General features: G+C 39.6%; 1 protein-coding gene across 2 annotated transcripts in view; it reads right to left on the bottom strand.

Moving 5' to 3' along the window:
- The window catches only part of FAM120A (family with sequence similarity 120 member A), a 121,870-nt gene that overhangs the window by 94,039 nt on the left and 15,618 nt on the right, over positions 1 to 12,213 (bottom strand). For both annotated transcript variants that reach the window (XM_077138662.1, XM_077138666.1), the window contains exons 2-3: positions 8,873 to 9,119; positions 5,821 to 5,903 (exon numbers count right to left, since the gene is read on the bottom strand). In XM_077138662.1, coding sequence (XP_076994777.1) covers positions 5,821 to 5,903; positions 8,873 to 9,119 — 330 coding nt within the window. The remainder of the gene's footprint in view (positions 1 to 5,820; positions 5,904 to 8,872; positions 9,120 to 12,213) is intronic.

Here is a 12,213-nt window from a genome sequence, read left to right on the forward strand (position 1 = left end):
TTTGTATTATTTCACCAAGGTCAAATCCACTAGACTATTTTCTAGTCATAGAGGATTGGTGCTATATGAAATTATTATTTAGTCAATTCAAAGCACTTCCTTCTTGTTTTTTTTATTTTTATTAATAAAACCAATCAGCATACAATGATTCTTTTTTTTAATCACATAGTTGTATATTCATTGTGATCATTTCTTAGAACATTTGCATCAATTCAGAAAAGAAATAAAAAGAAAACAAAAAAAATTCATACATACGAGACCCCGTACCCCTCCCTTTCATTGATCACTAGCATTTCAGTCTACTAAATTTAACATTTGTTCCTCCTATTATTTATTTATTTTTAATCCATATGTTTCACTCATCTGTCCATAAGGTAGATAAAAGGAGAATCAGACACAAGGTTTTCACAATCACACAGTCACGTTACAAAAGCTATATCATTATACAATCATCTTCAAGAAACATGGCTACTGGAACACAGCTTTGCATTTTCAGACAGTTCCCTCCAACCTCTCTGTTACACCGTAACTGTAAAGGTGATATCTGTTTAATGTGTAAGAATAACTTCCAAGATGGCCTCTCAACTTGTCTGGAATCTCTCAGCCATTGACACTTTATTTTGTCTCATTTCTCTCTTTCCCCTTTTGGTCAAGAAGGTTTTCTCAATCCCTTGGTACTGAGTCCCAGCTCATTCTAGGATTTCTATCCCACGTTGCCAGGAAGGTCCACACCCCTGGGAGTCATGTCCCATATAGATGGGGGGAGGGCAGTGAGTTTGCTTTTGTGTTGGCTGAGAGAGAGGTCACATCTGAGCAACAAAAGAGGTTCCCTTGGGGGTGACTCTTAGGCCTAATTTTAAATAGGCTTAGCCTATCCTTTGCAGGGTTGTTTCATATGAACAAACCCCAAGATTGGGGGCTCAGCCTATAGCTTTGGTTGTCCTCACTACTTGTGAGAATATCAAGAATTCTCTACTTGGGGAAGTTGAATTTTCCCCCTTTCTCACCCTTCCCCCAAGGGAACTTTGCAAATATTTTGTATTCACTGTTCAAATCCTTCTGGGATTTATCAAGGCATCACTCTGGACAAACCTACAAAATCTCATGCCCTACTCAAGGTCTTAGAGTCCCATGCTGTTTTGACCACTGTAGCTGTGTAATATGCTTTAAAGTCAGGTTGTGTGAAACCTTCCACTTCATCCTTCTTTCTCAAGATGTATTTGGCTATTGTTTTTTTTTTTTTTATTTCTGCAAAGTAAGTTGTTGAGATTTTGATTGATATTGTGTTGAATCTATACATTATTTTGGGTAGAATTGACATCTTAACCGTATTTAGTCTTCCAGTCCTTGAACACTTAATGTCCTAACATTTATTTAGGTCTTCCATTATTTCTTTGAGAAATTTTTAGTTTTCTGTGTTAGGTTTTTTATGTTCTTGGTTAACTTTATTCCTTAAAGATATTTGGTTCTTTTATTTATTTATTTATTTATTTATTTATTTATTTATTTAATTTTCTATTAATTAAAAAAAATTACAAGAAACAAACATTCCCAACACATACACTCAGCAATTCACAATATCATCACATAGTTGCATATTCATCATCATGATCATTTCCAAGAACATTAGCATCAATTCAGAAAAAGAAATAAAAAGACAACAGAAAAATATAACAAACAGAAAAAAAAAATTTTACAGGCCATACCCCTTACTGATCCCTTTCATCGATCACTAGCATTTCAAACTAAATCTATTTTAGCATTTGTTCCCCCTATTATTTATTTTTATTTCATATGTTCCTCTCATCTGTTGACAAGGTAGATAAAAGGAGCATCAGACACAAGGTTTTCACAATCACACAGTCACATTGTGAAAGCTATATCATTATACAATCATCATCAAGAAACATGGCTACTGGTTCCCTCCAGCCTCTCCATTACATCTTGGATAACAAGGTGATATCTACTTAATGCATAAGAATAACCTCCAAGATAACCTCTCGACTCTGTTTGGAATCTCTCAGACATTGACACTTAGTCTCATTTCACTCTTCCCCCTTTTGGTTGAGAAGGTTTTCTCAATTCCTTGATGCTGGGTCTCAGCTCATTCTAGAGTTTTTCTCAATCCCTTGATGCTGAATCTCAGCTCATTCTGGGATTTCTGTCCCACGCTGCCAGGAAGATCCACACCCCTGGTAGTCATGTCCCACGTAGACAGGGGGAGGGCAAAGTACCTCCCTCTTAACATGCAATACTAAAACCTTAACCCCCTCAACATTCCAGCCCAATACAAAACACAAGAGTATTTGAGAAAACAAAACTCTACAATATTATGGAGTTGAGAAGCAGCTATCTAAATTTTCAAAACATGTAGTTAAATTTTATAACTGGGGTAAAAAAGGGGGGCGCTAAAAAAGCAGGATGCTTATAACTGTATACTTCAGAAATGTTCATGGGGAAAAAACCCAACACCCAGTATCCCTCCATCTATGCTAAGATGACGAAAATGAGACTGTGCAGAGAAAAGGATGATGTGTGCACAGAAGGCCAAAGCAAACATATGACCAACAAATACAATTTCTGAACTTGAGTCAGATGTGCTTACATTTGAGGACGTGACTTTTAAAAATCCTACAAGTTATCAAGTTGTTGAAAAGTTATTTTGGATTTCTACCCCATTAAGCCATACCTGGCTAATTTTTTTTTCTTAAACCTTTTATTTTGAAATAATTGCATACCTACAGGAGAGTTGAAAAACAATACAAAACCCATACAGAGAATTCCAACGCCTGAGTCCACCCTGGCGCTGGGGCCCTACAAACTTGAGCCTCCCACCACGATGGACGCCTCCCTCTGTCAGCAATCCACCTGATTTCTCCGCACCTGAGCAGGTGGCGCAGGCCAGGACGCATGAACACTAACACCTCCCTGCACACTTTCTGAGAACAAGAACCGTTGTCAAATTCAAGAATTCTATCATTGACATAAAGTGCACAGTCTACATTCCAATTTCTTCACGCCCCGATGTCCGCGTGAGCCTGTTCTCCTTTGCCAGTGCCTGCAGTCCAGGGTCAGTCCAGGGTCAGTCCAGGGTCACGCACCCCATCCAACTGTCACTGTCTCCTAAACTGTCCTTTGTTAAATGGTAGAAACACGGACAAGGCGAGCATCCGCACCGCAAGCATTTCCCAACACACGTGTAAAGACCTCGGCCACGCTCACAACCCGCTGCCAGAGCCCCCTGCACCCCCAGCGAGCCGCTTCGACCCAGCACGCTACGGCAACACGCTCCGGGACTCCACTTCCCGTCTCTGCGCATATTCTCCCTATTCCATAAAGCATAATCACACAATCTCTCCCCATAAGTGAGGCCAAGGGCTCATGCGGTAATTTTGTTTAACCTGTGATGAACCACCAAACGGTCGTCTCACAGCAGCCGCACCAACCTGCACTCCAACCAACAACGTACAAAGGCCTACTTCTCCTCACCCTAATCAATTTTTATTTTTCTGTGGATCTTTGGTTGTTTTTTTAAAGTAACAGCCATTCATTCGAGTGGGTTTAAGGGAGTGTGCCTGTGTGGTCTGCCGTGCACTTCTCTAACGCCTAACAAAGCTGGCCACTTCTCATGTGCTTGTTAACCATCTGCATATTTCACTTTCTTGATAATGTCCTTAGATGCACCAATCACCGAATTTTAAAATACATAAAATAATGCATAAAACTTGATTGGACTCTAGGGACAATTGAAAAAATCTGAATATGGATTGGACAATAAATGCTTTTAGGTAATTATCATCAGCACTAGTACGATTAAGTAAGGAAATGTCCGTATCTTTAGGTTCTGGTGCTGCAAGCCGAAGCATCCATGGACAAACATTTGCACCTGTTCGGAGCCACCTCAGTACCTGCAACTTCCACACAGCTCAGGTTTGAAAAAAACACAACCCACACGCATACACATATGCACTTTTTTACAGGAACTGCAATGTGGCAAAACGCTAACTGCTGAGCCACAAGGCAGATACACAGGTGAACACTTTTCTTTTCTTTCCACTTGGAGTACACTTAAACTTGTTCATTAAATGACAAACGCCTATGGTAACGATGACTTGTCAACAGCTTGATTTGATAACCCAACAATTCTTCAAACAGCTCCCCCTTCTAACTCTGTGACACACAACCCAGGCTAGCTACACACATGCATATCATCTGGGAAGGTCTGGGAAGTTTTCCGCCCCTGAATTAAAAACTATACAATTTTCTCAGAAATGTATATAATGAATAAAGTGCATGTCATTTAGCTCAAAAAAAAAACTATATAATTTTGTAAGAAACAAGCCTTCATTTGTGTCTCACCTTACAAGTGGAGTACTTAGCAAAGCTAAACAAGACAGATGTAATATTTTTAAGTACACCATAATTACAGACTTTATTTTTCCCAATCTGAATTTGTATCACCACGAGTTTAGGATCAAAAATACAAATTATATCACTTCATAACTGAAAACATATGAAGAACCCTTTGGTCAAGAGCGAATAGAAAGTTTTGTTTCAAGGCCAAAAGGAAACAGGTCGTTTCTAGTAAGAGAAGAAAAACAGACTTGCAAACAGAAGAGGACACAGCCCACATCAAGAAGTGAACCACAGACAGTATGAAAAAGGAAAATATTTCACAGTACATCAGCAAGAGATGAAAAAGAAAGGTGGTTTAAATGGCAAGGAGCAAAATCAAAGAAGCAGGAAAGGGATTTCATTTGAACTTTCAATTGTCACACAAAGCTAACTACAGGTTAAAGAGTAAGTAGAAAAATTACAATTTAAAACTAACAACCAATCAAAATTACTTACAGAGAAAGGGGAATTGTGCCAGAATTCAGAATTTTACAGGGAAACGTGACTCTAGAAACCACTCACTTCAGCCTTCTCTCTTTACTATGAGAAAACCAAGGCCTCGACTGCCAGCTAGCACCAGAGACAGAAGCTGAAGACAATTCTAAGACCCCTGGGCACCCGGTTCACCAAGTCCTGAAAGGGGCTCGTGCTTCAGCATTAACGCCAGCCATGTCCAAACACCACTGGTGGGTCTGGAGCAAATTTACCAAGCCAAGGACATTCAGAAAATCAAAAGAAATCCCTAAAAAGCACAAGCTCAAGTGCCTTAGTGGCTTATAGCATTTCACTCATTATTTATTTGCTTAAATTCTTACACCTTTCCATTTTAGAAAATCAAAATTAAGTGCCTTTTCTTTGATGTTCATTACAGGAAGGGAATGGAAAGGAAAGAAAGATAAAAAAAATCCATTGTGTTCATAAAGCAGTTTAAATGGCCATTTCTCTAATGAATTTTGAGTTTCTCCCATTACTGAAAAATCAAGACTAAATTAAATTATCTTATAATTGTAGCAAATCAGTAAGAAATTTTTCCAACTACACTAAAAGATGTAGATCGAAGTAACTGGTGAATATATGACCTATTGAAAAAGTTAAATATTTTTAAGTAAGAAAATTAATATAGAAAAACTTTAGCTAAAAGCAGTTTCCCTCCTATCTAGATACATGGCATGAAGAAGTCTTCTAAAAGAATTTTTAAGGACATTTATAAATTCATCTAAAATATAGGTATTGGGCAAAGGACAGATAGGATGGGTATTTTCTATTTTTTTTTTTGAGGCAATGAATATCTCGAACTAGGGGAAAATATTTTATTGCTAACTTTATAACCTACTTCCTACTACAACAAAGGAACATAATTTACATCATTAAAGTAAGAGCAAATTAAACATTGATTATCACAAATGCTTGAAAGGAAGTCTGTACCTTAAGTGAGGCTAGTGGATGCTCTGGGCCAAGTAAACTCCAATGAAAAGAAGCCAAATCTTCATCAGGTAGAATGTGGTTACCTGGAACACACAACACGCACAGCACAAAAGCCGATGATAAGTGACACAAGGGAAGCTTTTAAAATCACTGTTACTTTATCATCTGTAATAGACTGCCTTTGTTTATTTTCAGTTTTACAGTATAACTTCTCCAAGACCACCTCATTTGATACATCATATAAAACTTCACAAATGAGAAATTGAGAATATTTCTTAATTTTTTAATAGAAAGCAAAACAAAGCAGGCAAACTCCTTCTAGCTGCCTCAAGTAAGACACAAATTTCTAGCATGGTTCCAACAAGCAATCAAACTAAGTACTACACAACAACCTAAACAACTTCCCAGAGTATAATAAAAAAAATGCCAGTCTGTAAAAGGGCAGTCCAGTATCGCTAGGATGCCAAATACTGACAGACTCGAGGTAAGTCTCCGTTTGCTCTTGAAACAGCTACGGTTCAAAACTGTATTGCAGGAACCGGGTTCAACCACCAAACACGGAGTCTGCACAATGGTAAGACGTCTTCCTAAGCAAGACTAAATAACAAGGGCTGTTAGTTATAATGTGGATCAACACCCCTCACCATCCCCCAGTAATTTCTGCCTGACAAAGAACATATTATGGCAAGACCAATGTGGGCTACTAAGCACTAAATCCTATCAGCAGCGCCGTCACAGTTTATATATAAGAAATGCATTCAGATGAAAAGTTACACTTCTTGTTGAAAACTTTACATTCATTGAATGTTTGATACACTACCATCTTTAGTGTGCTAGCTATTTTTATGCAATTCAAAAGCAGTAATTTCCAAATAATCCTGTGACTTTTATAACATGATTGAATCACCTTCACTTTCAGAAAATTAGATTCCTACTTAGCTGCTAACAGAAAGCAAGAAGTTGGGATCATTTGCAGCAGTGCTTTATCATAATATTCTAAATACACACATATTAAAACACGGAAATGCTAAACTACTCTAATGACCAGATGGGAAAAGTTAAGTTATAACTGCTCAGGTTATACTTTCTGTGATACTTTCCTTAATGGAGCACATGGAATTTTACTATGAAAGAAGAATGAATTAAGCGTGAAACTTAGATTTGAAAAAATATTAAGCCAAGTTATAACTTGGGCTGAAAGCAATGCTTAAAAAAAAAAAAAACAAAGACATAGCTTTTATGTCAAATAAATGAAATTCCACCTAACCTTCCAGAAACAAAACTTACATAACTATACTTTCTGTTACATAAGAGGTAAAGAAAAATAAACTTTCTCAGCTGAGGACATTGAAGCTTTTACAAAATCTAGAACTTGATTAAGAGTTCATCTATAACTTGCCTAAATTTTTGAAGAAATTCCAGGTCCTAAATTAATTAGATGGGACTTACTATTTGTTTTCATTTATTTCAAAATTTTATAAAATAACTGGAAAAATATGAGTTGCTGTTCTCTCCCAAGAAACATATCCAATGTTTCTTAAGTAAAATCATAACAAATATTCTTTCACCTTTTAAATTTGCTAAAACTTTCATATTCTAAGACATACGGTTTTCCCACTCGTTTAAAGTCTATTAAATATGTCCAAATCATTTTGATTAACATGTAAACAAACATGAAACTTTTTACCTATGTCTACTCATTTAATTATTTTCAAAGTCAAAGGAGATCCTTTGATATTTTAACTTTTGAAAGCAAGAAAGTGTATTCAGAAAATTGGTTCTAACCCTCTGAACCCCAAGTCACAAGCACTCCTCAAGAAAATGGATGGGAACTAGTGCTAAATTAAATATACAGAATTTGAGATTAGATTCAAATAATGAAAGACAATTCGTAAAATCAGGTTAGTTGGTTGATTGGTAGTTATACAATAAAACCTGAAGTGCTACAACAAAATACTAAATAAAAAATTGTGGTTCCTTCATCATTATCTCTAATTGTGCAAAATTTGGGGGGGTTTATAAAAATCTTTTGTATGACTATAATTTCTAAAAATAACGTATATGGTACTTCCCCATCTTAAAAACAACTGAATTGGGCTGTTAACCTACAGAAAATATAAAATGAAAGATAGTACAGTAACATCACACTTGTCTTGAGATCATGTCTTTCAAAATGGCACAAAATTCAATCACTACAACTCATGTATTTTAATCACAGGAGTTCTGGGGTCCTCGCTAAGAGCATATTTTAATTTTTTATATTTGGACCCAATTCTTACAAAATCTTGGCAAATTAGAGCTGGATACTAAAGGAGCTAGAGAGAAACATGCACACTGAAAGTACAAGAAAGGGTAACTGACAGAAGAAAAAAGAGGAAACTATAAACTGCAGACATAAAATGACAGATGAATATACTACCTATAGGTATTATTACCTATAGATAATAAAAGGGTAATAATAATATATTACCTAAAGGAAAATTATTTTTAAGTCAAATAAACGAATAAATAAAGCTTTACACAAGATTTCATTTCTGTCTTCAGCATTAAGTAATTCCTCCAAGGGAATTTTGTAAGAGACCTGTGTTCAATGTAGGGGTTGGTAAAAAGGTAAGATGGGCTATTTTTGCTGTTAATCCTTTTAAAGCAGAGAGTGTCCTGAAAATGATGGGAATGTTCTGAAAACGAGGCATAATAATGTCAAAGGTTTAAATGCCTAATTTTAATAGCAAGCTGGTGTTAACATCTGTGATTTAAAAATGCTGTTTTTCCAAAACTTTAAATGAGTTTTCACACAGTCAGCTTCTCAGACTGGATAGAACAATGAACAAATAAACACTGCAGAACAACAGAGCACACCATTAGCTACGGAGCAGGTCATGCCATAAAAAACTAATACTGAGGTGAGAAATGGCAAGGCAAAGCCCATTCGCTGGTTTTAGACTGAAATGTGACCCCACGACCTCCGGGCACTGAAGTGCTAGAAGAGGTCACTATGCGCACAGCACGGTGGCCGCCTTACGCGGCAGGCTCTGCGCCTGGCTGCACCCACCTAGCAGGGCCGCGAAGATGGGGAAGCGGTTAGGGTTCAGGTCCAGCTGCCGTGCGACCTCGTGCATCAGGTACTGGCTGGTGGTGAGGCTCTTTCCGTTGCGGCTGAGCTTGAGCGCGTGGGCGCTGAAGTAGTAGGGGACGCTGCACAGCGCATAGTCCGAGTCGTAGGCCACCAGGCCGTGGAAGCCATTCTCTCGGCAGAAGCCGATGACCTCCTGGTGGTGGTCCTCGATGCTCTGGGCGACCTGGCGGGCGAGAAAACCTCATCAGATGCCGTGCAAACCAGACGCGTGGGACACGCTCGCACAACCGGAAAAATCTCGATATTGAAAACACACAGAACAGCCAAGCAGCCAAAAGCCCCACTGAAATGTGCAGCGCGTTGCTCGCGTCAGAAATCTCCGTGGGAAAACAGTTTAAAAATTCATCTTTCGGTCAGTCGCGTGCGTTTCCAGTCACGCAGCAATCTCATGTACCATTTCCCGCAGTTCAAGACCATCCTGCCTGAAAGGACGGAGCACCAGCTGACCCCATCACAGCGCTGGGGAGGAAGACAGGGAGAGAGGAAGTAACAAGGGCGGGAGGGAGGGACGCTGAGAAGCCATACACCCTCAGTGAAACCAAAACAATCCTGTTTCTTCAAATTAGAACAGATGTGTCAGATTGGTGAAACAGAAGGACTTAAAAAAAATTAAAGCTGAGTACTGTCCATCACCTAACCGCCTATTATCATACACCCTGGGGATAGTAAGAATAAACACATTTACCTTAAAAACAACCAGGCTAACTGTATAAAATAGAAAGTGTAAAAGAGTACTTGCCAGGCCTAAATTCGCTTTTTTTTTTTTTTGGTGATTAAAAAAAATAAGCCAAAGCTTGTTCACTTCTATTTACCCTCCCGTTACAAAACGCCAGTACTATCTCCGAGTTCTACAACGCACAAAGGAGGCTGAGGAGCAAGACCTCTAAAATAGTCTAAAGTCACTGCGCTCTATTCCAGAAACCACCGAAAACACATTTCCTAAAACACTGAGAGTCAACCCTACCCAAAGACAGTCTGTTTCTCCCCTGCTACTGCCCACACTCATTCACGCAACTAAAACTTTGTCAGGTTTTTCATTTCTACAATAGATAAGGTATCGTAGACAATAAAATTTTACACCAAAACAGGTATTACCAATTATGGAAAACAAAGTACCTACAGAGCCCTACGTGCTCTTAAAACTTAAGGTTGCTAGAACCTTTACTGTCCAATGTGCAACAATGCTGAATTTCCACCAAAATTAAATGAAACTGATCATCAAGTCTCTTAACTGCACCGACCAACTTGACACAGCACCTCCATACACAGAGAGTACCACCACTAAGTCAATCCCACTTCTCACCAACTTCCATAATAAAAGCGGCTGCCACAAACTGCTGGGAAATTAGCCCAGAGGCAAAGCAAACCTGTTAAAGAGGCATATCTAAAGAAAAACCTCTCTTCATAAATATTTCCATAAATAGTTTAGTTGACAAGAGAAAAGTAAAACAATGACATCTAATTAGTCAAATAACGTCCTATTTCTGAAGAGAATGCTGCTTTATTTCTTAATCTAAAACAACTGTACAGCTAGCTAAAATAGAAGCTAAAAAACATTCTAAAATTAGGTCAGCTTCATTCTCTCACATTCTATGAACAGTCAATAGTCCAAGTTCTTTACCTGAAACCATTTCATTCTGTAGAACTTTATATTTACAGCAATGTTTTACAGCATTTCAAATAGCTAGAAATTACTGGCTTTTCCCCAAGCATCCTCGATAATAAGTATGTATAATTTATTAAGAGATCTCTACATGAAGGGAGGCAGTTGCTGCCCCTCCCCTGCCCTCCGCTGTCACTCCTTAAAGGAGAACAGGCAGCTCAGCAGGACCACTTGTCCTCTAGGATTCGGAGAGCCTGCAGAAGCGAGGAGAAATGAAAGCATAACGGGGTGAGCATGGCATGCTCCATAACTGCACCTATTCATTTCACTAGCACCGTGGAATGGTCGATGAGCCCCATTCTTCTTAGCGGAAACGGAGGCTGACGGCAGCTCAGAACCAGGCTCTCTGTCCAGCTCCCAAATCCAAGCAACAAAGCCTTTCTCGAGCCCCAGGATTAGGATCGGTCAAAAGATGACTATGGCTCAGCTACTCTGAGTGCTTCCTCTGTGCCAGCTGCTGTGCCGCGTGATCTCTAAGGCTGTATGATCTCGTTCAGCCTCACGACAACCCTAGGGGTAAAACATGGCTGGGTCAAAGACGGGGATGCTTCAGCCAGGGGGTGAGGCAGGCACCCCCTAAGGCGTGGTCCCAGGGAGCTCTTCAAGGAGAGTGCTCTAGCGCAGGGAAAGCCGTGCAAAGGCCCAGCGGTAACCTGGCTCGTCTGCAGTACGGGCGAACACCAACGGTATGGGGCCAGAGAGACCAAGGCGGAAAGTGGTCAAAAGTGAGCTCTGAGAGTGGACCTGGTCAGGGCTAACCTGGCAGGATTTCAAAGAATGCTGTTAGTGCTGTAAAACAATCAGCAATATGTTTCAAGAGCCGTAAAACGTTAATATTCTTTGACCCAGTAATCTTATTCCAGGAAACATACCCTAAGAAACCAACCTGCCAAATAAAAAAACACTAGACGCATAACAAGGGTCAGAGAAGACTAACCCGAGGGGTGGAAATAAACCCACACTGAGAAGGGAAAGACAGTAAGCTGCACTGTATTAATAAGGTGGGGAGAGACCTGGGAAAGGGTTATGATAAAATACTAAACAACAGTTCTGGGATACAATACTTTACCCACCCAGCTATGTAAAACTGTGTTTGTGGAAAAAGATTAGAAGGGAAAAAGCAAAAACCAACACAGTTGTCGAGGGTGGGGGAATAATGCTTTAAAAAAAATTCAAAAGAAAAATCTAGTTAAAACGCCAGCGAAGTACTTTCCTGAGTCCCACCTGTTCCCTGGTCATGAATGGTGAGTCCCCCCACTCTTTCTCCCTCACTGCTGTATGAGAAGGAGGACAGCTCGGTCGTCTCTGTACCGAGTCTCTGGCTTGGTACCCGGCACACAGTAAGCACTGAAAGCGTGAACAACATGGGGGGGTCCCGTTCCACAGGTCCCCAAAGATCCCTCAACTAATGCAAAGAGGTTAAAATGACATTCTGACCACAGCCGCCACTAGCCAGTGGAACCACACAAGTCCAGTCCCCTCCTGACTGCACACAATGGGATGTGCAGTGCAGCTCTGCACAATTTCCACCTCCCTCTACCTGCTCGTCACAACACGTGATGTCAGACTGGCATGAAAAAGCAGAGAAGTGAAC

The sequence above is a fragment of the Tamandua tetradactyla genome, chromosome 2 (assembly GCF_023851605.1).
Source record: "Tamandua tetradactyla isolate mTamTet1 chromosome 2, mTamTet1.pri, whole genome shotgun sequence".
In the NCBI taxonomy this organism is placed as follows: Eukaryota; Metazoa; Chordata; class Mammalia; order Pilosa; family Myrmecophagidae; genus Tamandua; species Tamandua tetradactyla.